The 27,748-nt window shown below is 39.3% G+C and overlaps 1 protein-coding gene across 2 annotated transcripts; it reads right to left on the bottom strand.

The window, feature by feature from the left end:
• Positions 1–1,020: 1,020 nt before the first annotated feature.
• On the bottom strand, positions 1,021–25,969 carry LOC120340463 (uncharacterized). 2 transcript variants are annotated; one of them, XM_039408726.2, is made up of 8 exons: positions 25,741–25,969; positions 21,892–22,140; positions 21,127–21,353; positions 11,141–11,496; positions 6,094–10,465; positions 4,667–4,816; positions 4,420–4,553; positions 1,021–3,436 (listed from the first exon to the last, which is right to left on the bottom strand). In XM_039408726.2, exons 1-8 carry the CDS (start codon positions 25,872–25,874, stop codon positions 3,311–3,313), a joined length of 5,748 nt encoding a protein of 1,915 aa, XP_039264660.2. In that variant the 5' UTR covers positions 25,875–25,969; the 3' UTR covers positions 1,021–3,310. The 2 variants fall into 2 exon arrangements, with proteins under 2 accessions (XP_039264660.2, XP_039264661.2); XM_039408727.2 differs by lacking the exon at positions 4,420–4,553 and having other exon boundaries at positions 3,298–3,436.
• Between the last annotated feature and the right edge of the window lie 1,779 nt (positions 25,970–27,748).

Raw genomic sequence — 27,748 nt, 5'->3', positions numbered from 1 at the left:
GCTCAGAGATGAGTCTCCTTTACTTCTGAGTGAGTGTCTGTAACTTTGCTCATAGATGAGTCTCCTTTACTTCTGAGTGAGTGTCTGTAACTTTGCTCAGAGATGAGTCTCCTTTACTTCTGAGTGAGTGTCTGTAACTTTGCTCAGAGATGAGTCTCCGTTACTTCTGAGTGAGTGTCCGTAACTTTGCTCAGAGATGAGTTTCCTTTCACTTCTGAGTGAGTGTCTGTAACTTTGCTCAGAGATGAGTCTCCTTTAATTCTGAGTGAGTGTCCGTAACTTTGCTCAGAGATGAGTCTCCTTTACTTCTGAGTGAGTGCACTTAACTTTGCTCAGAGATGAGTCTCCTTAATTTCTGAGTGAGTGCACTCAACTTTGCTCAGAGATGAGTCTCCTTTACCTCTGAGTGAGTGTCTGTAACTTTGCTCAGAGATGAGTCTCCTTTACTTCTGAGTGAGTGTCTGTACCTTTGCTCAGAGATGAGTTTCCTTTACTTCTGAGTGAGTGTCTGTACCTTTGCTCAGAGATGAGTTTCCTTTACTTCTGAGTGAGTGCACTTAACTTTGCTCAGAGATGAGTCTCCTTAATTTCTGAGTGAGTGCACTTAACTTTGCTCAGAGATGAGTCTCCTTTACTTCTGAGTGAGTGTCTGTACCTTAGCTCAGAGATGAGTCTCCATTACTTCTGAGTGAGTGTCTGTACCTTTGCTCAGAGAGGAGTCTCCTTTACTTCTGAGCGAGTGTCTGTACCTTTGCTCAGAGATGAGTCTCCATTACTTCTGAGTGAGTTGTCTGTAACTTTGCTCAGAGATGAGTCTCCTTTACTTCTGAGTGAGTGTCTGTAACTTCGCTCAGAGAGGAGTCTCCTTTACTTCCGAGTGAGTGCACTTAACTTTGCTCAGAGATGAGTCTCCTTTACTTCTGAGTGAGTGTCTGTACCTTTGCTCAGAGCTGCGTCTTCTTTACTTCTGAGTGAAAGCGTGTGGCTTCGCTTAAGAAAGCCCTCTGGCCAAACTATAACTCCTCTAACTCAATTTCATTACAGTCTGTAATCTGGGAAAAATTAAAAAATTTGAACAAATTAATATCATATTTGCTATCAAAATTGAGCAGTAAAATCAAGTAGAATTTCGATAAATGAAAATTGTTACAATACCCTTTATTATATAACAAACCTAAATCAGAAAAAGGGGGTGGAGACGTGCTGACTGGGGGTAGGGGTTTGAATTGAGTCTAAATAGCTCTCTGATAACATGTTTGGGAATATGGGGGGGCCCTCCCCTAATCTTTTACCCCCACCCCCTGATTGCAACATAAGCTGATATGGAACATTTGGTTTGAATCATAGTAATTATGTGGCTTACTCTGGTGGGTTTGAGAGATCCCATTTGTCCAGTGGAGGGGTACGCAACCTTCAATACAGAGCCAGATATAACTGGGTAAAACTGTGGATTGCACCTATTTAACAGAAGTTTTTCAATAGTTGCAGGCACAAAAAAAGCGTCGCCATGCCAGATTAAACGAAATTAAAATCTCATTTCACGGGCCGCACAATTTTTCTTTGTGGGCCACACTTGGCCCGCGGGTCACAGATCTAAGACCCCTGGCCTAAATTAAAACCCTGCTTAAATGAAACTTATTGCATTGCTAATGAATCACTCTTACATTAAACTAAATATGAAACGATAATTTGTAATTAAAATAATTCACAAAAACCAACAGAGTATTGATGAAGGCCACTGAAGGGCGCTTATATATTCATAACAAGTATGATATAAATTACGAAAAATAGTTAAAATGCATAGATCGTTTCGTGATTAAGGTAAAAGCAATGAAGCAGAAAAAAAATGTAACGAGGGTAACCTCTAGTGGTTGGACATATCTAAGTCAGCATCGCAGGTGAAAATCTGGGATAAAATTTAATATCCAACGTCTCACCCAAGAGGAGCAATGGCGAATCGAAAATATCCCGGCCTGTATAAAATATAGTTCTATAAGTATAAGCTTGTGAGGATAGGCCTTTTAGTTGAAGAGTAGGACTTGAGAGATTGCAGCTCTTACAGCTCAGGGTTGTGTCCTGAAAGTTCTAATTGCCAAATCAGACCGTATTAGCTATTCGACCCCCTTGACTACTCACATGGCCGAAAATGTTTGAAAATATATCTAGATTTCTTTAGTTTAAATCCGTTGCCCATTAGGGCTAAATAAATTGGGCTTGCTATGCTGAGCCAGAAGAAATCTAATTCTTCGAAATTTAGTGAGGAGCCTTGCATATTGGTGGCTGCTGAAGGGAGGATGTGTATTCGTAGCACTCCTGTTGAGCTTAACCCTCTGTTCCGATGAGGAAGGGCAGCGCGAACGAAGTTGAAATATGCAGTCAGTCAGATTTTTTTGTGGAATTGTGTGTGAATTTTACCGACTGATAAAACTGGAGAATTTGACAGAAATTCAACTAACAATTAAATAGGCTAACATACGCAAATGTTAATTTTATCAAAGCTTGTTTTTTCCAGGATTGGGGGAAATCAAATCTATGACAATCAGGATTCAGATTTGGATTTTCCTGGAGCAAACAGCCCAACTGGGAGAAAGAAATTTTTTGTTTTGTAAACCAAAATACATACAGTCATCAATGACTTTTACGGTTTTGAAGGTTATTTTATAATTTGCTCATATTTGCCCCTGACATACATGAGAAGAACAGTAACGACATATAAACGATGAAAATAGCGCGGCTAATATCTCGATTAGCAAATAATCATTATTCGGCTGAGGAAGTGTGCGTTTAGGGATGTTAAATATATATTTTCTAGAAAGATCAGACCCGAGTTTTAAGTTTCGTATGGAGATAGTTGATTATCTCCGATATAGATAATCAGCCTATCAGAGGGAAATCCATCTTTGTGATTTTATCCATTGCTTCAAAAATAATTGATGAAAAAGGGAAATACTTCCAAAGGCGGGATCAGTACGATGGAAAATGTCATGTGATATAACAATACAATATGATAATAGTAATGTGATCTCATAATACCATAAATAGGAACAATAAGAATTCAATTATAATGTAATAAAGAAATATTGCTGGTGAAATATTAAGAAACAATATTTATGACTAATAATTGATAATATTTTTTGAAGTAACAATGACCCTTTAATGATGTCATAATCACATATACTTTGATATCATAAAAACAAAGTTAAAACTTATAGTACAGTTATTTATGAATACATTCATGCCATCATACATTCCGTACAGTTTGAAAAAGTATCCTCTAGATGTCAGTAAGGAGAATATTTCATGCCACCCTCTAAGGTAACGGTTGAATGATTTTGACATGCGACTTGGGGACATTCCCTACCGCGCCTGACTGGTCATGTTGAACCATCAGCCAATCAGAATCCACCACTTCAAGCAGGTAGAGGACGTCGTCAGTCTGTTAATGTGAAAGAATATTGTTATATGAGAATAGTGTTTGGTTTTTTATATTTATAACGAGGGGGGGGAAAGGAAAGTTGATAAGAAGCTAAGTTGATAAGAAGCTAATCCACAAGACGACTCCTTGTATGGTTTACAGAATTCGTCAAAGTCAAATTTATCGACAATAACAGTCATATAAAACAAACATCAGATCTTTTTCGACTTTAAATTGAATATCAGAACCTTGGGTGGTTTAAGTCGGGGCTACTCAATTGGCAGTCCGAAAACGACCCTTTCGAGTATTTGAACCAGACCGTAACTAATTCTTTATTTTGGATCATTAGCCTCACTTTTAAAATTTCATTTTATAAAATGAGTTTTATTGTTTTGAATATATATGAAAAGAACTATTACACCATAATAAACAATCTTGATTATCTAATAATCATTAGCCGGTCGAGGAAGTGTGCGTTTAAGGATGCCGAAATATAATTTCTAGAGACTGGACCCAAATAAATTTGAAGTTTTGTATGCGGATCTTCGGTAAAAATAGTTGAGCAGCCCTGGTTTACGTAACCATTGGTCGGTTCATGCATCTGAAAACAAATAACTGGCTAACTAATCCCGTACCCAACATGGACTAGTAACCGAACAAGAGACCGTGGTTCGCCATATTATAAAGCAGTTTTATCATTACACTCGTAGTATGTGTACCAGGTTAGGGTTAGCCCATAATTTCATTCTGATTTTTCTTATTATAGTTCTATTACGAGTTTGGGGACTGTCTGTGTTTGCCAAGTAAATATACACCCTGTCCATATGTTTCAGTTCCTTTACACAACTTTATGTAGGCGAACAAAATTAGTTACCTCCATATTGGTACACATACTTCGAGAGCGCCGTCTTATCGGCTGGCCCCTCCCTTATAATAAAAATCCTATTTTACAAACAAAAGTCATGCAAGAATAACACGCAGAGAAGGATGGTTGACATACACACCTTAAAAGAGATTTCCTCACTAGAGGTCGCTGTATAATCTTTTATCGCAGTTGCCATTGGCTCTACAAAACCTCCCCCACCACTAGATGCTGATGTAGAGCCACCGACAGGTTCCGGAAGAGAGTTAGTAAAACCTATATATTAGTTCGTTAGTTAGAAATAGGAAAGAAACAAAGTAAATTAGTCAAAGAATTTTAATCAGAGTGGCATGCATTATCAGTTATCTGAATTTCACAACATTTTTTACCTGAATCAGTATTTCCAACTTGTCCTAAATCTTCTGAAATCTCAGCGTTAGTTGTAGCAGGTTGATGATCATGCTCCTGCACAAATGCTGAGGGGAACATTCCAGTGTTCCCATTGCTCTCACCTACGAACCATTCTTCATTTACTTCACCTGGATGAGAATAAAAGTTTCTGAGTGTTTCTAGATGGTTAAAGTTTCTTTTGCTAGGGCGGTATTCAGAAAATCTCTTTTAAAAAAGGCCGCACTACGAAATATACTTGAATTATCATAGATCCAATTTAGAAGGTTGTCATTGTGAAAACGGAGTAAAAAAAACATTCATGTTATCGCAACGAACTATAGTTCAAATCGGTATTTCTCAACCTAGGTACGATTGAACCCCTGGGGTTCGGTGAAGCTGTTCCAGGGGTTTGACAAAAGTCCTTTGAAACATTTGGATATCATGAAGTATTTCTATTAGGCTATCCAGCCTATTATTTATGCAGGCAGCAGTTCCCAAACTTTTTGTTCGCACAAGGCCAAATTATCAAGAAAATACAACTTACAGCGCACTTAAGTGAGAAAAAGAATGTTGCCTTCATATGGAACTCAATTTCGTTATCGTTCATATGTACCGGTACTTTATGCGATGCCTTTTAAAAGTTTGTAAACATGTAGGATTAAGAACTCATGTTTGCTAAACTTGGTTCAGCAGATGAAGAAACTGCAGCGCGCTAAATTGCAACAAGTAGTGTTGCAATCCGCCTACTTGGATCGTTGTCGCATCTTTCGGCGCTTACGCTTCAATCTCCTCATGCGCTTCTTTCTCCACTTAGGCCTCATCTCCTTTTATAAACTCGAAAACTGAGTCTCGTGGAAGATTTCACCCACGATTGCAAGTAACCTCTATTGTTATGTAACACCCTTTGGGAGAAACTTGGGGGCCCAACACGATTGCAAAGATTAGGATTAAGTTTAGATGTGTAAAAAAAATCTAAATTTTGAACGCAATTGAAACACTGTTTCACAACTTTCACCAAAAGCAGGGGCAAGACGTAGCCAGAAATTTTCAAAGGGGGGGGGGGGGGGGGGATCTGAAATTTTTTTGCCAAAATAAATCGAAACTGCTAGCGGGTATGATCGAATGCTAGAATATGCGTGTTTCTGGTAGTCTTGGGGTCTAAAAAGCATTTAAAGCTACGGATACTTGCTAATTATGATACAGAATAATGATTTTATTTTTATTACATTTCAAAAGGGGGGTTTTGACCCGCAAAACCACCCACTTGGCCACGCCACTGAGCAGGGGGTACATTAAACGCTTTGTGGGGCGCATGAGGTTCGTGGGTCATAGTTTGCCCATCCCTGAGCTAAGCCATTACTCGGTGGGTGCTCCTCACGTCTGTTTCGGAAAAATTGACGAAATTTTTGATCTACAGAACTCATACCTGTGATAGTTATGATATCCCCTTCTTCAAAGCTCAACTCGGAGCCGTCCCGACCAGTGAAAGAGAATATTGCTGTGCTTGATCGACGAACCATGCCTGTTGCTGCGGTTACTGGTGATGATGTCACATCACTTGTAGTGATATCAGTATTATCTGTTATTGGTGGGGTAGTAGACGAGGCAGTGGTAACCTCATTGTTGTCAATAGCAACCGTTTCGGTTGGAACCGTTTTGTCTAAAAATTGATCGGAAACGTCAAAAAAAGTGTCACTAGATGAAGTATCAGAGTGTTTTTCGACTCTTGGGGGTTTCGGTGGGGATTTCCCAAGCATCTCGGCATCAATTTTTGGTTCAGCTAGGGTAAGATCGTCCAACGTGGGGACATCATCCCATGTTGGGAGGGAGGAAATATCGATAGCACCTGATTGGCTAATATTTGGGGGAGTGCCTTCAGATTGTGATCGCGATCCACCCAGTGGAGAAATATTTTGTTCTGCTCGATTAGTTTCCAGCGTCACGAAGCTGCACGGGAATATTCCGGATTTACCATCACACGAACCTTTGTACCAGTCGTCATTGACAATGGTTACCATGGTGATTTTGTCACCAGCTTTGAAAACAAGTTCGTCATCTGCTGCGCCGTTGAAATCGTAAACCGCTGTTGCAGACAATCCTGAATTTTGCGGCGCTGCGTCGATCTCGTCGTAGTGGTCAACTTCTGGGGAGAACTTCAAATCTTTGACCTTGCTGCCCACTTGTGGTGTATTTCCGCCAGGTGATTTTTTTGGTTGAGTGATCGCAGGCTTGGGTGCTGATCTAGCAGCAGCAGCAGGCTTAGCCTTCTTTTGTATTGGTAAGGAGGGCGGAGGACGAGATGGTTTTACATTCGGTTTTGAAGGTGCGGCTTGAGTCGGGGCAATCGTAGGTTGTTTTTCTAAAAGCGGGGGGTCAGTTTTAGAATTTGACCGTGGTTTTGGGGTTGGAGCATCGAGCAGGTTTACGTTTTTATGCACCGGGGAGGGGTGATGGTTATTATGATTGGTATTATTTCGTGGTGGTGGACGAGCTGGAGCTGGTCTTGTTGGTATTATTTTTGGTGGGGGTGGTTTTGCAGGCTTCGGCTTTTGTTGGGGTTTACGTGCCACTGGAATCGGTGAATTTGTAATATCAGGTTCTGAAGATTTTGATTGCGCAATAACAGTAGAAGGTTGCGAAATATTGTTATCAGATTGCACAACAACACTAGAAGATTGCGCAATCAATGAAGAATCCCCTATAAGTGAAGCAGATTGAGCAGCAGGGGTTAAAGGTTGCTCAATAATTGGAATATCCATTAATAATGAAGATTGCGAAAACTGTGATGATGATTGCGCAATCATGAGTGCCGGTTGAGTATTGTCAACTGGGCTTATAAGTGATGACTGTTGTGCAGAGGCTCCAGCCTTTGCTGGTAACTCAGAAGGCCGAGGGGGAGGAGGCCCAGCTGGTCGAGGAGGCTTTGGCTTTTCAACACTAGGTTTCTTCGGATTTTCTCCATGAATCTTGTCTCCATCTGGTGGTGGGGATTTGATTTGTTCCGTTTCGTTTTTCTTGAATAAACTCATCGTTTGTTGTTTAATTCTCATGCTTGTTCGTCGGAATTTTTTCTTCAATGATTTTTCCTCCTCATTCTTTTTCCGCAGATTTACGACCGTCGCTTCAGAATGGGGGGCATCTTTACCCCTATCTGTTGCAGAGAAGACCACTGCACTCCCATCAGGCATTTTTGGGGGATTCTTAGGAAGCGCTGGAGCACCAGATGGCGCTATATCCACACTTGGGGTGCGATGAATATTTTTCTTAGTCCGTGGTGCAGGAAGCACAGGGGGAGCGCTTGACTGCACCACATGGGGAAGTCCCTTATCTTTAAACCCCCCAGACTCGTACACAGGTTCAATAACAGCTGCGTCAGTTCCCTGGTTTTTGTTAGGCTGGGGGGAGCCAAATCCAAAAATATCTTCAAAATTGCCATCGTCAGTTGAGGAATTCGAATTTTGGGTCAGAATACCCATTTTCTGCGATTTTTCTCTGTCTGCCATAGCTTTTGACATTTCTGAGGGAGATAAAAGATCTTCAAAATCCTCTAGTGGGGGTCGTGTCATGGGAAGGGGAGGAGGGGCATCCCCTATTTCAGCAGCCATCAGTTGATTCTTGCTTGGTTCCATCATGTCCAACAAAGTGGTTCCACTAGTTGGCGCCATAGTACTTGCTGTGGCCGGCTGGGGAGTGCCATTAATATTTTCCATGAGTAATGAGGATGGGCCACTAGGGAGTGCAACACCAACTTTTTCTGACGATGTTTTCTCCTCCCCAAGTTTATAATGAACTGTCTTTTTATTTGTCACAGCAGCATATACAGGTTCAATAACTGGATTTGGGGAATCCCCAATATTTGGCATTTTTCTAGTCGGGGGAGTAGCGGTTGGGGCTAATAGACCCCCTGACATGGGGACACTTTGATTATCCATTGCAAATGGGTCTGAGGGGGTCAAATTTTGCACCCCCGTTTCGTTGGGTAAATTTTTTGGGAAGCTGCTTGTATTCGATACATCCATTGAAAAAAGATCTACTCCCTGTGGGGCCGAATTAGATGCATTAGCGCCACCTGATGGAGAAATTGGAAATGAATTGGCATCCGGGTTAAATATAAGCCCACCTGTATAAGCTGATTTCGTACTTGTTATCCCAACTTGGGACTGGTTGACTTGGGGGGTATTGGTAGGTGACATGATGCCCCCTAGTGGAGGACTTGTTGGTGCATTGTGAGTAGGCGGTGATGTCTTCGGAACACCAGGTTTACGTTGTGGACCAACTGTAGGCCTGGGCGGAGGTGGTAATTTGCGAGATCCTGGACTTGGACCACTTGGTGGTGCACCAGAGCTTGAGGGTCCAACTTGGGGAGGCAGTTGCTGTGAGACTACTGGTTGCATGAGCCCCGGTGAAGTTTGTGGCATTCCAGTTCCGAGACTTGGTGCTAATAGACCAATGTGAGCGTTCCCACTTGATGGTGGTAGAGAACCTGCATTATGATGGGCCAAAAGACCTGGTTGTACACTTGGTGCTGCCGGTGAGTTTCCGCTAATTTGTGGTGAAAGAAGCCCCTGTTGCATATTGCCTTTAGAGGTCGCCATCGAGTTTGCAACAGCTGTTGCGGAGGAATGGAAACCTTGCTGTGGTGGCATGTTTAGATTTTGATGTCCTTGTTGGGTATATCCACTTGAAGGCGATAATGAGTTTGTAGCGGTTGGAGGGGGAAGCAGTCCAGCACTTTGAAATACATTGGAATTATCTGGAACTGGTGCAACTTGAGGAGGGGTATTCCCCATTGTTTGTGCCCCACCAAACAAATCCCCAAGACCGGCGTAGTTACTTTGTGCACCACTAAAGGTGGGTGCACTTTGGGGAGGGGGATTTCCCCCAGCAGGCTTAGGAGTACTAGAAACTGCCCCAAATAGGTCGCCAAAAGCAGCATATTTGTCGTTTGAAGCAGCAGGGTCGGGCACCCTTGCCCCAGTGGTTGCATTCGATGCCATGGGTGAGAGAGGCGAAGACATATTTGAGGGGGGTGGAAAAGATTTCATTACGCCACCATGTGGCTGAATCGGTGTGCTAATTTGGTTTGGTCTTAATATGACGCCCCCTTGTGGCTGGTTTGATTGCAGCGGTACTGATGACGTCGAACTTTTTGTTGGATAGTTTTGGACTGGGGCCGGCATGTTGTTTATTACTCCCATTTGGGGCCCTATTGGGACATTTCCAGGGGGTAAATTGGGCCGCATTGGAGCAGGACCCATAGGCCTCATCTGTGGAGGAGTTTGCATTGCACCCATCCCAGGATTCATAGCCCCACCTTGTGGATTTCCTTGCATCATAGAGTCAAACGCTGAAGTATTATTACTTTGCGTTTGTGATCGCATTTGTGAACCACCAGAGGGAGCCATAGGAGTTAGTAAGTTTGGTGATGGCCCAGGAGCTGAGGGGTTATCGAATAGCGACATCACGTTTGAGTTAGGGTGTGAAGTCGGAACAGACGATCTAGCTGACATAGTTTTATTTTGACTAGTCGGATTGTCTGTAACTTTTAAATCAGATTCAAATACAGTGATTGCAAGTAGATTGCGTCTCGCATGAGGTTTGGGTGTTTCAGTAGCAGTTTGTGGTCCCTGGGTGGCGCTGTTTGAATTGTCACTTTGCTTTGTCGTTGTCCGAGGCTTTGGCTTCAAAACTGGCTTTTTCGCTGGTAGTGCGGGTGGAGAGTTGGTCGTATTGTTGCCAACTCTCGAGGCACTAGGTGTCGCTAGCGTTAACCGTGGAGCGTTGGGACTTTGATGTGTCTGAAAAGGTAAAACGGAATTTTTGAGGGAGAAAATATAAAAAGGAATATTCTATTCGCTGAAACCAGGAATGGCTTAAACTAAAATAATCTAAAAGTCAAGACAAGTGTATATACCCCCTGCCTATAGGTTTCAGCCCTGTTACCCAACTTGATGTAAAGTAGGCCAACAAAATTAGTTACCTCCGTATTGGTACACACACTTCTGGAGCGACAAAAAATGAATATTCTAATTAGGTTATGTTATATATAACACGTAAGAGTTTGATGCATTTCGTAATGCAGGAAAGCTGAGATTTGATTTGATGTCTATTTGCACAGTTTTCAGAAATTGAACGAAGTCTCGGAAATACTGCTTAAAATTTCAATTGCTCGAGTTATAATTTTTTAAATGAAGTTAACGTAAATCATTCCCGAAACCGAAAATTTTGAGTCAATATACTGTGTTTGATTTTAAAACGCTCCGTTTCATAGGGGTTTTAGTAATGCGAGGCGACACAGATTGATTTATTATATCCTCGGCGTTCTGATTATCCTGTGTTTGAACTAAAAAAGTTGGTACTTCCAAACTAACATAGCTCTTCACCTAGCAGAGGCCTTCTGTACAAAATCTAGTTCTGAGTTGGAAGAATGTAAAACACTATGTAAAAAATCAACCGAAAAAAATATAACAAACCTGATCTACTCTAGACGAGCTTATTGTTTTTATCCGAGTGGAAGGAGATAGAATATTATTACTATGATTTGTATTCCTTTGTCTTGGAACTGGGTTTTGTGATGTCACATTAGCACTACTAGATGCTCTTTGTGATGTGACAATAGAGTTTGATGATGTCACAGAAAAAACTGGCTCACTATGTGATGATGTAATTGACGGTGATGTCACGTAAAAGGTTGATAATGATGATGTCACAGTGGGTGTATGTTGTATCGTTTGTGATGTCACAGAACTTGAATATGAAGGTACCGTAATGACATCACTATTTATTATTTGGGTTCGAGGAAAAACTCTTCGTACTTCTGATATATGATCTGTAAAATAAAAAATAAGAAATATTTATTTCGAGATTCAAAAATTGAAAATAATAATAGTTGAGCAATTTTTAAATAATTTTTATTATGCAGTTTATAGAAAGACATAAATAAGACGTTCCGTCATACTGTGAGACTCAAAAAAAATGTTCTAAATTTTTCCCACAATCAAGAATTCATCAAAACTTTTCTGCACAACCTTCATTAGCTTAACCCGGCCCTGGTTATGAACTTAGGGTTGCGCAACATTTTTTGTCTGTGGGGAAAATTTAGTTTTTCCACGTACACAGCGAATTAAGAAACTCTCACAACGAAAAGCCTTCTGCTTAGCCTGACAGTAAAAAAAGGCATCTTGCAAAATGCCGAAAAATTCAACTCAGTGGATTTTCAGCCTTGTGCACCTTTTCAAACATAAACTCGTCAAATTTTAAGCTTGATGGGGAAAAATCTGTAAGTGCAGTTTTAAGTATTCTGTGGCGTCTGCAGCTGCCGCAAAACCATGGCTGTATTTCCATACCATGGCCCCTACAGCCAAACCTATGGTGACTGACTTTTAAGCTGCCACAAACCAATGCAAGCTGCCGTTACAGCGGCAGGAAATTGAAAACCAATGGCAGGTAAAATTTTGCTGCCGTAACCACGGCAGGTGGGCCGTAAAGACAGGACTGTTCCTTATGGTGACAAGTATTGGGTAAGTTGATGATTGGTGATTGAATTGGGGGTTAGGGTTTAAGTGGATATAATTCCACATGATCAATTAAAATCAGGTAAATTAATTTGTGAATATACCGTTAATACTGATTACTGGATAGCGCTATAAAACCACGGCAAGAGCTGCCGCGGTTCGTTCGTGGCAGGAGCTGCCATGAAATGGTAAGAATCTGAGCATTAACAAGCGCCATACTACACGCTCGTTGCACACCCCTGCTATAAACAATCGCCAACGATGCTACTATGAATCCTCTTCAAACTGAACTACTTTCTCGCTCATACTACACCCTGTTATAGCATCTGAAGCCTTTATAACTCACTGTATAAACTCTAGCTTGGGCTTATAATCACAATCCTTTGTTGACAGAATTTAATTAAAGAAACTAGGCCAGGAATGTCGATAGATGAATTATTTGGTTATCTCGCATTTTGCTCTTGAATTGTTTCCATATTCAATATTCTAAATCCGTGTTTCTCAAATTATGGCCCTCGCTTAACGATTTAATATGGCCCGCCGAACTTAAGGGAAATAGTTTCACTCTAACATTCTGTTTTCTCCTCCAAAAACAAATAATTTGTTAACTAATCCCATACCCGACATGGGCTGGTAACCGGACGAGATGTCCTGGTTCGGCAAATGAATAAGCCGTCTTATAGGCTTTCCTCTTCCACAGGATAAATACGTAAATCCTGTCCTCTCTTAGTTCTGCATTCAACCTTCAGCTTATCTCAATCACGCTCTACCAAAACAAGCGCTACTACACTTCATGTTATTCCCCTGAGGCCACAGCTGCTCTTTCTATTATTATTAATAAACAGAGATTTCTGAGGATGCTGCATATTCATTCCAAAAAGTAATCATTGAGGTGTGACTGGTAAGAATAATCTCATTCCATTAAGCAAAAAATTACCCGTTGAAGCATGACTGGTCAGAATAATCTTATTACATTACGCAAGTGTCAGTGCTGCTATTTTTGCTTGCTTGTTTTCTTGGTCATACCATTATTAAAATAAATCATTGGGACGCAACTCGTCAGAATAATTTTATTTAATTAAGAAAGAGCCAGTGGCGCTATTTTTGCTTGCTTGTTATCTGGGTTATACTAATAAAATAAATCCTTTGGGCGTGACTGGTCAGAATAATTCCACAACATTAAGAAAGTGCCAGTGCTGCTATGTTAGCTTTCTTGTTTTCTGGGTCATACCATGAAAATAAAGCGATGCGGTGTGACTGGTCAGAATAACTTCATTATAATTTTATGCAAGAGTTGGCTATCACTTATTTTCTGAGCTCGATGAAGCATTGAAAAAAAATTTTTGCAAAAAATCACAATGAGACAATTTATGATATAGGAACAGTTAATGTGATATGTGACCTCTCTAATTTGACAATTCTTCTTTTTGACTAAATACAAATTACTATTACCGGCGCTCCAGAATTGTGTGTACCAATATGGAGGTAACAAATTTTGTTCGCCTATTTTACATCAAGTTGTGTAAAAGGCCATTGGACAGGGGGTATATTCACTTGGCTAACACAGACATTCCTCGAACTCGTAATAGAACTAAAATAAGGAAAATTGAATAAAATTATGGCGTAGCCCTGACCTGGTACCCATATCACAGGAGTACCCTACTTTCTACCCAAAAACATTAAAATTCCTTCCTGATCGGGAAATGTTGCACAAGGCTCTCATGCCCAACTAAACTGAGCACAGTACCACAAGCAACACTTAATTACATGAACTTATTACATAAGACCAAGCTTGATACTTGACAATTAAAATTTGAATTTATAAATTTGAATATAACCAGTTATTCAAATCTTTTAGTCACACAGCAAGACTGCTGCTATTAAAACAATGATAATCAATTTTCCTTGGCCAGGCATAAAAAAGGATAAATTGTATCTAAATTAGACACTTCGTCACTGGGCCTAACTTGATCTGGCATTAGACTGGATTGCATGAATCACTAAGGAAACAATGAATCGCCAATGCTGAGTTTGATGTTTTGATGATTAAGGTTTCAAAGAATAAGAGAGCCATTTGATACTTATAAAACAGGGTGTTCATAAAGTCCCTTTACAATTTCCATTTTGTTACGAAGTCAGTTCTCAATATATCTTAACCTGGTTTGTTGTTTTTTAATCAGTAATTGTTTAAGTATTTTCACTTCATTTAATACATCTGTTAGAGCCAAAATAATATATATTATCGATAAATTCCCTTTGCAATTTTAAAATATTTTAGGACTTTATAGACACCCTATATCAGGGATGGCGAACCTTTTTCAATGAATGGGTCAAAAATTCTATTTTTATCACGGAACCGAAGAATATGGGTCACAGATATTTAATCAATGTTTGAATTTATGAGAAACTTGCTGCTGCATAGTATCTTGCAAGTTTTCTACCTAAGCTTCAGTTGGTGTTTCGTGTACAAAAACACGCATATGAATTACCCAGAAGCGTTTAAGATGATGCGGCAGATTTTTTCAACGCCGCTAAAGAGTTTGGAGGGAATTCAACTCTGATAGAGTTATATTTTCCGATCGACTTTCAACCACATTAAGGCACTTTCACACTGCCCCATTGTCATTTCAGATTTCTAGGTCTTTATTTCGAGTCTAAAAAATTTTGTTTTCTCAACGGCATTGCAGACAAGAAACTAATAAATGCAAAGTAGCATTTAGTTCTCGTATACCACCAATAACAGTCTGCAGTGCCTTTTGGTTCATGTTTTTCCAAAGGGCAACGCTGTAAAAAGACGTTGCGAAAAATAAACAGATCAATTGTATTATTTTGTCATAATAGATGTCACAGCCTATAGGTATACAGGGGTGAACATGCGCGTCCAAAATTGGGAGTTTGGAAAATTATCCAACCGACCCATAAATTAAACTTGAATTTGAGCGTTTGGAGGCCCTGCTTCCAAACTGACGGTACATTATACCAGTTTACTCATTATTAAATTTAATTAGAGCCGATTTTATCACTTATATGGTAGTATGTTTTTATTTCGTTGGAGCCTTGGCGGGTCACCGGGAAATCAAAGTGGGTCACTTTGCGACCCACGGGTCAGTGGTTCGCCATCCCTGTCCTATATAATAAGATTAGTTATGAAATACGACAAAGGATAATTACCACTGACACTTGGTAAAGACGAGTATAATCACTCTAAGTGGCACACCCAAGGGGCGGTTCTGTGGGTCGGAACTGGTCTTTTCGAAAAAAAAGCATTTTTCATAAATATCAATTTTTTGTAGCTTGAAATGTTTTTTAGACCCTCAGGAGTCTGGGAAAGTCACGTCTTTCGGCCGCTAGGTGTTACGGTCTAATATTGCAAACAAAAGTTTCCGGCCCCCCCTCCCCCCCCTTGTAAATTCTTGCAAATTCACAAACGCTGTCCTGTCATATCTTCATCACAGTGCACAACCTTTTTTAAGCAATTTCTATTAATAAACACTTAGAAGATCCAAATTCTAATTCATTGCTAAATTGGATTCTAGAATACCTAAACTATACAGTGATGGGCACCCTTGTCATAAATAAATCACCTGACAGTCAATAATCTTTGCAAGGCAATAGACTATGAATGTCCTTTAATGCAGTCTCAATCTGCATATGAAGATCTAGAATGTGCCATGGATAACTAACGCTGATCAGCGCAGGTTATCCATGGCCCATTCTAGATCGACTACGTATCTAAAAACCGTTTTTCTAATTCTGATTTTAGTGAAACATTAACATGAATCTGCCTGGCACAAGTTGTCTCATATTGACATTCTCATAAAGCATTACGACATAATGTAGCTGGAATGAAACTAATTGTGGGAATTTGAATAAAGGGCTTGAAATGAAATTATTTGGAAAAACTATAATGGTGTTAAAATAAATGAGCTATCAGTTAGTTCTAATCTGGAAAAAATTTTGTGTTCAAAAACCAGAAACGCAACAAATTCAGTATTGGCATTCGGCTACCGATTTGTTTGAGTACTTTTTATGCCATAACATTTCCTGTACCATGGTCAGTTTCAAAAGAGTAAAATTCGAACAAAGCGATAAATTGACTGCGTCATACTCTCCTCCCCATGAACAACACAAGATACCTGACCCCGAACTTTCTTTATTTTTTCGCTTTTTCATTTGAGAGATACTCCCGTGGCACGAAAGTGAAAAGAAACAATGCAATGCTAAAATATATGGACACTAAGACCAAAACAAAATGATTTACCCACCATCTCTCCAAAACCCGACAATAGTATAGCACCAACGCCAACAAACTCACTAAAGCCAGCAAATTTTCTTGTGATTGTGTCGTCACAGTGACATAACTTTGGGATGGCAAAATCAAGTAGGGGTCAAGAATGACATATGCAAAAATTGTTATAGCATGCCCCACGCCCACTAGAACAGGAGTGCACAACACAGGGCACACGTGCCAAATTTGGCACGCCATTGGCTCAAACGTGGCACGCGAACGGTTTTGTAAAAAAAAAAATATCAAAATCAGAAGTTTTTCAGGACATTAAATTGTTTCAATAAATAGATATCCGTTATTATGTATTATTATTGAAATTTGTTTGTTTTGCGCGAGTTAATTTACAATACCACAATTGTGCGTCGCACGCGACAAGATTATTTTGAGAAAATTGGCACATATCCTCATTTGAGTTGTGCACCCCTGCACTAGAAGTACTTGTGGTACCCTGTACCTTACATGTACCCTGATACAGAAACTTCTGACTTTTGCGTTTGAATTCCAATCAAAGACTTGACATAGGATATAAAGCTTGGCATAATAAAATCGGTGTCCTCATGAATAAATTTTGGATGAAATGTCTGGTCTCATAGGATTCATGGGAAACTTAGGAAGCGACAAGCCGTAACAACAACAATCTTAACCACTAAAAAGCGATCCATCCTGTAATTGGAAACAAAGGCGATTTTTTCTCAACAATATCAACGACATAATACAAAACGATGAACTGGTCCTGATCGTATCCAAAGAGGGAGCGCTAATTTAACAGACAAGATTTCATGTCGGTAGGAGCGCTCAGTTCTGAAGTGCTAGACCAGGGGTCAGAACACTACAGCCCGTGGGCCAAATCCGGCCCGCGAAACTTCACTGATGAATTATATTAACGAAACAACTGTATTGACAATTATATTCTTCACGTAACAGAATTTGTTTTGAGATACTAATTTATATTATAACCTAACAAGTATATAATTCACAATCACTCATTTAACGAGCCTATTAATAGATTATAATTAGACAAATGGCAACAGAACGTAAACAAGTTGATGCTGAGTGCAAATGGTCCAATGGCTAAGAAAAAATTCGAATGTCTTCGCGCGCTGCTTGAAATTTAACTGAAATCTGTGTGAAAAATGTGATTCTTTGGCCATTCCCTCGGTTTTTAACTTTCTAAAAATATGTGCAGCCCATTAATGACTTGCAACCTTTAATTTTGGCCCGCGAACGACAAAAGTTTGACGACCCCTGTGCTAGCGTTCTATGATCAGTCAAACCCTAAGAAAAAGTATCCAATGTTTTTCGTTTTCATTTTTCGCTATTTTCTATACTGAAATAAAAAAAAAAATATTTTTGATTGGAAAAAGTCCTACATGAAATCAGGTTGTTTTGCAATCCCCAGATTGAGAACCACTGCTCTAAAATAAAGAAGACTCATCAATAAAGAAAGACTCGTAAAGAAGACTCATCTCGGCGCGGCGGTGTGGCAAAACGGGCTAAGCGAATACGCTCGTTACCGCACCTCTAATTACTCTGTGTGGGTTCGCAGGTTCGAATCCCATGCAGGGATTGTTATGTGCGAGAGGATTGCTGGACTCCTCGCCGTCGTTGGGTGGTTCACGTAACCGCTGGTCGGTTACGGCTTCCTCCACCACCATGCTTCCGAAAACAAAACAATACAGTAAAACTAATCCCATACCCGACTTGGAATGGTAACCGGACGAGAGGCTGTGGTTCGTCATATGAATAAGCCGTCTTATCGCTTTCCTCTCCCCGGGATAAATATGTAAATAGGATAGGACCTAAGCAAGGTTTGAAGCAGTCCTCGGAATGCCAAGAGACACTGAAACTGTATAGCGGTGGTATCCAATCTTTAAAATCTCGCTGTTCCTTCCCGGAGGCTTTTAGCGTTCATGGCCCACTGTTTATCATTCAAAGTGTTATCCCATTATGTTCAAACAATTCATGCTCAACAAATTGAAAACATCCTGTGAAATAACCTTATCAAGTAATGAAACTCGGAAGTATGAGGAGGTTTCTTGTAAAAGGGAAAGCAAAGTAAATTTGGCCCCCTGCAACTTCTCTTTGGCCCTCTTGGGGTCAAGAACCCTTGATTGAAAGCCGCTGATATTGTACTGTATTCATTTAGATAGAAGACGCATCTCTCTCACCACTACTAAAAATGCTATTGCAACCACATAGAAATGTTATTTCTGACGCAAAATATTTTCCTGACTACCAAAGTAACACTTCCTTATTTATGTTTAACTAAGAACACCGGCGAACAAAAAACTATAAAACATCGTTCACAAAGAGACAGAACGACAGCCAGAATTGTTTTGATTCTCGCCCACTCAGACTTATACCGGTATAAAAGGATGACAAAGTACTGATGATTAATACTGAAAAATTTACGGTGTTCACTTTGTTACAATTACACAGGTGAGTAATGCAAGAGGGAGCACTTATTTTATAACAGTTAAGAGTCACAGCTATGAATAACATTTTAAAATTTTATAGCGTTGGGAAGACTGGGTTCACAGGTTCGAATCCCATGCGGGGATAGTTACGTCTCTCCCCGAGATAAATTTGTAAATCCATTCCTTCAGAAGAAATGTGATACAAAACTAAAAAAAATGTGTCATACTTAGCTGAAATATGTGATTATGAAGGTTAAATAGCTACCCAAAGTACAGAAATGACCTTTGCAACTACACAGAAATAGTTACTTTGAAAGGAGATTTCTTTTTATCCTAACACCTTTTGCTTTTCATTAAGCAAGATTTCAGTTCGGCTCAATTATTGCGAAACAATTCACATGATAAAAAAACATGGAAAACAATATAAATCATGAATAATGCTAATAATCACTTGCAAATTATTCAATTTAGTAAAATCTGATGGCGAAAGCCACGATTTGATCGATGTCGAATTCTCAATATCTATGATGTCAAAACTAATTTAATGTTAATGTCTAATACTTAAATTTATTGTTAATTTGTTACATGTGTTATTTTTTTTATATCACGGCGGATAAATCATCTCACCTTTACCTGACCTGGACCAGACATATATACTATAATTCACATTTAATTGAGTCATTGAGTCCACGCTTCCGAAAACAAATAACTAACTAATCCCTAACTTGACATGGAATGGTAACCGGATGAGAGACTGTGGCTCGCCATATGATTAAGCCGTCTTATCGGCTTTAAGGATAAAAATGTAAATCCTATCTTTCCTTTTTCTTCTACAATAAATCTTATCCTCATTCTATGTAATTGTAATTAACAATATTTTCAAAACTAAATCACCAGAAAAATAGAAAATAACCGTTTTCATCCATGCACGTTTAACATAAATGTTTCTAAAAATATCAGTGTGTGTATCTCGATTGCAGGATCAATACCGGTAGTTATCATTGCTTATTAGTCTGCAATAGATTATAGCAGAGCTCGAAATGTAATTACGATTGCAATTTTTTAGCATTTGGAATTAGAAATATACGTAAAGTATGAGAAAACTTAATAATCAGCAAATGTGTATTCAAAATTGATCCACTGGTATGCAGCTCTCTGCTGGCAGCTAGTGGATTATTACCTGATTTAATGGAAAGATGTCGAAAGTAGCAAATTTTAATAAAAATAGAATTGGATTTACATATTTATCCCGGGGAAACGATAAGACAACTTAACCCGTTCCGTGCGATTTTTATTTTTTATTAAATAATCGTATTTGCTACGCTGACTTTATGCATTTGTACCCCCACAACTAATCGATCGACTAACGAAAAAGTAATGATCCTCTGCTGCCCACTGACGGCTCGTTGGAAAGCTTATTTAAAGAGCTTGTAATTGGCAATTAAAAAAATTTTTTTTTTATAAGGGGTGGTCTGAGTCACAAACCGGATAGAAAAAAGGTATTTAATTTTCTTGGGTGTTAAAACTTCAAACCGTGATAAAAAATAGAAATATTCGCTAAATCCTTTACTGTTACCGCTTCTTGGTTGGCAAACAATAGCATAATATTGCTGTAGCAATTTCGTTATCTAACTCAAAATACTTTGGTAGATGGAAGGGATAATATGTCTTCTATTACCACCCAAAAAACACCGAAATTTGCATAAATTTTAAAAACACTCCCTCGTTCCGCCGCAAATAAAATTCCCATGGTAAACGAAAGCCAGATTTACCGTCGCTTATGTTAATCTCGAAGAAGACTTCTTATCAATAAACTAAAACCCGGAAAAACTATACCAACAGTTTGCGACCGATTGCTAAATAAAACAGTGGAGTACATCAACGTACCCGCCGCAATCTAGCGAGTTTTGTCGTGGGTACGTGTACGTGCCCACCGCACGGAAAGGGTTAATAATACGGCAAACCATGGCCTCCAGTCCAGTTACCAGTTCATGTCAGGGATTAGTTAGCCATTTATTTGTTTCAGAAGCAAGGACTTGATGGTGGAGGGAGCCATAACTGACTAGCAGTTACGTGAACCTCGCGGCGAAGTCCAGCAATCGTCTCGCACAAAATTATATCCCACAGGATTCAAACCTGTGAACCCAAGCAGGGCAATCAGACGTGTAATGAAGAGCATATTCCTGTGAAATTCTGAATCTCAAGAGACAAATGCCAACAAAATCAAATGAGAAACATACCTGGTACCGCAGGGTCAGTGAAAGTAGGATTTAAGGGTAGAGGAGTCCGCATCGCTTGCTCATAGCTCGGTGGTGCCTCTGGTGGTATGTAGCCTCCCTTATCTCCGTCAGCAAACGCAGGATGATCGGCCATCGGACGGGCAGCCACTATCGTAATCTCAGGACGAGAGCGGCGGGATCTTGGTGCCTGTCCATTGCCATTTCTTCTTTGGTCTGCTGCTGAACTCCTAGAGATGAGAAAACATTGATATTTTTTATGTTTATTCCTAAATTTTGTCCCGAACAAGGATGCACATCCACTGATATTTAACGATATGTAAGAAAAAACTTTCAGAATTTAGTTTGGAATCTAGGAGGAGATAATTATGTGTGAATCACTGGACTAATTTTAACAAATTCAATTATTTTATCTAAAGTTTGAAACTCGGGACAAATGAGACATTTTGTAAGAAATTGCTCGATGTTTCACGACTTTCTTGAAATTATCTTGAGACTCACAAGAGCATCACAATGTAAATATTTGGGAACCACTGGTCTACACAATTTATCAAGCCTGCGTCAGAAGATGGGCATAGGGTCTTTAACACGAAACGCCAACATAAATAGGTTTGACGCTCTTACCAGATTTGTCTCTTCCACTATTTCATTCAAAATTAAAACCCAGAAATTGATCAAGTGCAGAACAACGGCAATCGAACAACCTTATTCAAGATGAGATTAATCTGACCAGTCATGGTTCACCGATTTTAAATGGTAAAAACCTACCTTCTTCTCTCTCCTTCACGATGCTGTCGAGGGGTTCTACGGGGTTGTCCCCCACTCTGTCGCCGCCTATGTTGTATTACTGGTTCTCTAGTGCCTCTAAGTGGTTCAGAAGGTCTTCGCTGATGTCTAGTTTCTCCTCCTCGTGATTGTGATGCCTGAAGATGCGCTCTAGCGCCCCTTATTGACTCCGATGATAAATGTAGGGAAGCAGAAGCTGTAGGGGATCTTCGACGATAGTCGTGAGTTGGACTAAAGAAGTTAGAAGAGAGGTTGTTTAGAACGAATCGCTCAAGAGTGGGAAACATGCTCGCCACTACGTCAATTACAAGAGGCTTCTTGATAATGATGTATAGCAGGGGTGTGCAACTTTTTTTATTAGCGGGTCAAATACAAGTAACTGGGTGAAGCCGCGTGCCGCACCTTTATTTAATTCAGGCTTTCTGGTAGTTGCAAGCACAAAATTGCCTATATTTGCTATTGATCTTACGGCATTATTAGGGGTTCTTGCAGAAATAATAGATTTAAAACGCATAAACTTTTGAAGAAACTGCTATTTAAATTTTTTGTCACACCGACTTCAAACGGATGCAGTGAGAAACACGTTTTTGTAATATAAATCGTGTATTTTGCAACAGAATTTTGCCAGCTTGTTTTGCTAATATGACTGGTATTGCGACGACCGTTTTGCGGGTACACCATTCGAAATTGTTATTTCTCCGCGGGCCGCACAACTTCTTCTTGCAGGCCGCAGTTTGCACACCCCTGATGAATAGCATAGGTTCTAAAAGTGCTCCATGCGAAGTCCGTAAACCTAGGCCTCTGCGAGTCATTCGTTTACAAATTAAAATAGACACTGTTAGTTTTGTGGTGCTCCTGTAGTATGTGAACCAAGATTTTGGACACCGGAACGTAGTATGTGTACCAGGTTAGGGTTAGGCCTAAATTTTATTCCCCTTTTCATTATTTTAGTTCTATTACGAGTTCGAGGTATAGGCAAGTGACTTCTGTAGTCTTTGTACCTGAAATTATGGCCTAACCCCAATACATTCTACGTTCCAGTGTCAGCCATGTTGATTCACATACTACGGGAGAACCAATTTTGTAACTGTCCTAAGAAGCAATAAATACATCCAACACATTAAAGAAAATATTTTCAATTTACTCGAGAACTTTAATCAGTGTGTAACAATGTAACAAAGTATTTTGAAAATTTATTAGGGTGATTAAAAAAAAGTCAACCCCAAAAGTTTGAGAACCCCTGTTGTGAAGTGGGCTACCTATTCCAGCTGGGAAGGAATTCCCTCTGGAGTTGGATTTTTTTTTTTTTTTCCGAGGAAATATTACTTTGTGTTTGGTTTAGTTTTACAAATTACGTAAATAACATTATAAAAATACTATAAACTATTCAAACTGTACAAAGGCCAGAGTGCGACTTGAGAGTATCAATGCCTAACAACCAGGGTTGTCCAAAAAGAATCGAATATTGGAATGTATTCAAATACCTTTTCGGCTTATTTTAGAATAATTCCGAATGATAGGCACTTTTCGCTGTAAACATGGTGTTTCGTTTTTGTGGGAATCTTCAAACGAATTTTTGCGCTTTGCAAGCGTGCGTTGCATATTGTTGCGACACCTTTGCACGATTGCGTGGTGGACATTGCCGCAATTCCCCTGCAAGGCTTCTAATTTACGCATTCATTTCCATTACAACAAAAAATTGAAAATTATATAAATTGTTGAGAAATAATTCGTACTTTTTCCCACTTTTTGGCAAGTAATTTTGATGATGAAAATTAAAAGTTTCGACTTTTTACTGGGATGATTTTCTGTTACAAGCATATAAAATTATTATGCCCTATTAATATAATGTTGTTCGACATAACTTATGGTTGCGTCGACAATCTGTGGGCATAAAATGTGTGGTAAACTGCCCGAATGTTATTAATTTATGATTACTATTTTCGTATTTACAAAATAATAATATTATACATATTAAGTAATGAGTAGCCTATTAATACTCCAAAATCTATAGGAATTTGTGGACTTAAAATGTGTGGTGAAGTGCCCGAATATAACTAATTTTTGATTCGTATTTACAAAATAATAAAAGTATTATTACTCTAAAATCTACTGGAGTTTGTGGGCTCGAAATGTGTGGTAAAGTGCACGAATATAATTATATTTTAATTCGTATTTACAAAATAATAAAAGTATTATTAATACAACGGCGATCTCGGGACTTAAAATGTGTGGTAAAGTGCCTGAATATAATTAATTTTTAATTTTATTTACAAAATAATAAAAGTATTATTAATCCAAAATACAACGGCGATCTCGGGAATTAAAATGTCCGGTAAAGTGACAGAATTTAAATAATTTTTGATTCATATTTACAAAATAATAAGTATTATTACTCTAAAATCTACGGGAATTTGTGGACTCGATATGTGTGGTAAAGTGCACGAATATAATTATATTTTGATTCATATTTACAAAATAATAAAAGTATTATTACTCCAAAATACAACGGTAATCAGCGGACTTCAAAAGTGTGGTAAAGTGCCTGAATATAAAAAAATTTTGATACGTATTTCCTGACTCACGAAAAAATTGTCCCAAGTCAAAATCCCGCTTTTTTGGCAAATAATTTGGATAATGGTTGGTATTTAAAAAAATGGACTTTTACTAGGATGATTTTGTGTTGCGGAAAATATTCAAATCCATGACCGATACCACTATTTAAAATGCCTTGCTGTATTGATTCAAATCTGGTAATTAACATAACTCATGGTTGCATTGACTTAGAAAAAGATATAGGCATTGCTATTCTAAAATATATATCACAGTAATCTGCTAACATGAAATGCCTGGTAATATAGACAGGTTGTAGATGACAGTTATTTCATTGTTTATTGTATGCAAATTCCTTCATATACTGCAGATAAGCTTCTTTTACTTATTTTATTTTCAAATGTATTTGAAATTTCATATTCGAAAATACTAATTTCGAATGCATTCGAAATAGTGAACTATTCGGTATTGGCCATCTCTGCTGAACAACAGATAACAAAAACTTTAGACACAGTGAGGGACAAAGATTAGAAATTATTGATATAAGGCACAGATGATCAGCAAGCGAAACTGACATAAAAAATTTTGCATCTGTCGTTAAACTATGATAGTCAGCTTGGTTGATATTATTATTCTTTTTCTAATGGTGCTCATACCTGGCGTAGTTTTGTACACCAGTACTATGAAATTACGCGTTGGGTGTTCTACCCATTAGAGGGCAAATTCTATAACAAAAGATATAATTCTAGGATTTGTTAGCAAATTAAGATGCCTTATGCCAAGGGTACACAACACAAGGCACCGCTGGCCCAATATGGCACGCCATAAAAAGAATTCTTGTATTTATATTACATCCTGACACACCGACTTTCATATAAAAATAAACCTAAATCACAATGTTTATTAACAGCTAGCTATTGGCCCTGTTGGCTGAGAAAAAGTAATTGAGCTAACATACAGTAGCCAGTGGTCAGGCCTGTTGTGAAAAGGCATTCTTAACCATGGAGATAAGCAAATCTCAGCTTAGGACTTGGTTAACAGATGAACATTTAGATTCATTCAGTGAAGTACATTGCTATTTCTCTCTTGAAGTCCAACATTCCAAATTTGGTCCGTCGAAAACGTCTTCAAAACAGTAGGTTTCAATGAAATTAAATTGTTTCAGTAATTGAACGTGGCATGCAATATGATTTTTTTGAAAACTTTGGTATGCATCCTTTTTTTGAGTTCCCCCCCTTATGAATAGCTTGAATGCAAGAATAAAAAATATAATCAAACCTGGCTGAATGAGTTCTTCTTGCGGGAACAGGTCGACTACCAGCAGACTGAGGGCGTGTTGAAGGCGTTGGTCGACATCCAGGAGGAGGTGGGCGGGGTGGGGGCGTGCTTGATGGATCTTGTACCGAAGGCATAATGATGAATTGATTGCATTGAATACGTTTGGATGAAAACAAGTGCAGTGTATGTAATATATGAAGTGAAACTATAAATTCATTTTGACCTGCTAAAAACAATACATTTAATGCGGTCTTACTACTTACTGAATACAGCGCGAAACACCGCAAAGAGCGCAAAACAGCTATGAAGACCCCATTTAATGCAGTGGTTCTCGAACTATTCACGGCCCGTCTCCTTTGAGAAGTATCGCACCCCACTTCAAAAATAACTAGCTAACAATATGATACAAACAACAGATAGATTCAGAAGTAGAAAGTAATCAAGGAGAAAAGACCTGCAGTTCGATACACAATATCCAAGTTCCTCTAGAAATAACAGATAGTTAAGCGAAAGAATGTTTTATTTAAAAAACACTTTGAAAATAAGTGGATGAAATGTTGGCAGTTTGGGGCTGGGCTGTTCTTGGAATATATAAAAAAAAAGGGTTTAGTACAGTTTAGTACCGCAAGTACTTCCGGTGGGCGTAGCATAACGAATTTTGCATATGTTATTTCTAACACTCACCTGACTATGTCATCCAAAAATTACGCCACTACGATGTCACAATCACGTCATAGGGTTTGCCAAAGTATAGCTACAATCGCCCTAAACGACATCTGCGCGGACCATAACAAACTCTCTAATGCCAGCGGTCTCTCTCATATCGAAATCATTGCGACGAGAATACGAGAGAAATAGCTTGCTCGGTTTCAGGTGATAGTCGGCGCGTTTTGGAAGACCATCCGTACACTTTGTTTTTTGGTGAAGTAGTCAGATGGGGGTTAGAAATGAGGGTCCAGTATAGTTTAGTACCACAAGTACTTCCCGTGGGCGAAGCATAACGAATTTTGCATATGTCATTTCCAACCCCCACCTGACTATACCATCCAAAAATTACGTCACTGTGACGCCACCATCATGTCATAGGGCCTGCCAAATTATAATTACAATCGCCCAGAATGGCATCTGCGCCGCCGATAACGAACTTGCTAAAGCCAGCGATTACTCTTTTATCGTGATCGTTGTGAAAAGAAAACTAGAGAAATAGCTTGCTTACTTACGAGTGATCGTCTGCACGTTTTGGACGACCATCCTCATACTTTGGTAGGCCTTATTATGCAACTGTGACGTCGAAATGACGTAATTTTTTGGTGACGTAGTCAGGTGGGGGTTAGGATTGACATATGCAAAAATTGTTGAGCACGGCCAATTGGAAGTATATGTCTGTATGTGGTACTGAACCAGGCGCGGCGGTGTGGCTCAACGGGCTAAGCGTTAGGAATACGCTCGCCACCCGCCTCTAATTACTCTGCGTGGGTTCGCAGGTTCGAATCCCATGCAGGGATGGTTATGTGCGAGAGGATTGCTGGACTCCTCGCCGTCGTTGGGTGGTTCACGTAACCGCTGGTCGGTTACGGCTTCCTCCACCACCAAGTCCATGCTTCCGAAAACAGACAATACAGTAAAACTAATACCATACCCGACTTGGAATGGTAACCGGACGAGAGGCCGTGGTTCGCCATATGGATAAGCCGTCTTATCGGCTTTCCTCTCCCCCGGGATAAATATGTAAATCCTATCCTATCCAGTCCAGACCCAAAATAAATATATAGAAATAAAGCCAGAGAGCTACTTATGCATAACCCATATCTCATTCTTCTGAGTTCTGCCATGGGTCAGTAAGTACAGTATTACAGGTATTACTCACATGACACAATGCCTTAGGGACAGAGTGACGTCACAGGGGTAATAAAAACAAAACTTACGAACGTTCAGACGCCTAACCTGTCACCCAACCCAACTACCATACCCTACCCCTATTTAATATTTCTTTAACGCCACAACCCGT

Source organism: Styela clava, chromosome 14, assembly GCF_964204865.1.
Source record: "Styela clava chromosome 14, kaStyClav1.hap1.2, whole genome shotgun sequence".
Lineage (NCBI taxonomy): Eukaryota > Metazoa > Chordata > Ascidiacea > Stolidobranchia > Styelidae > Styela > Styela clava.
The sequence above is the reverse complement of the archived record's forward strand: the minus strand, read 5'-3'. Positions and strand labels throughout refer to the sequence as shown.

Coding starts and splice junctions, on each gene's coding strand:
- LOC120340463 (XM_039408726.2), bottom strand. CDS start 25,874: ATGCCTTCGGTACAAGATCCATCAAGCACGCCCCCACCCCGCCCACCT. Junction 22,141..25,740: donor AGAAGAACTCATTCAGCCAG/GTTTGATTATAT, acceptor TAACTTCTTTAG/TCCAACTCACGACTATCGTC. Junction 11,497..21,126: donor CACTGACCCTGCGGTACCAG/GTATGTTTCTCA, acceptor TTTATTTTACAG/ATCATATATCAGAAGTACGA.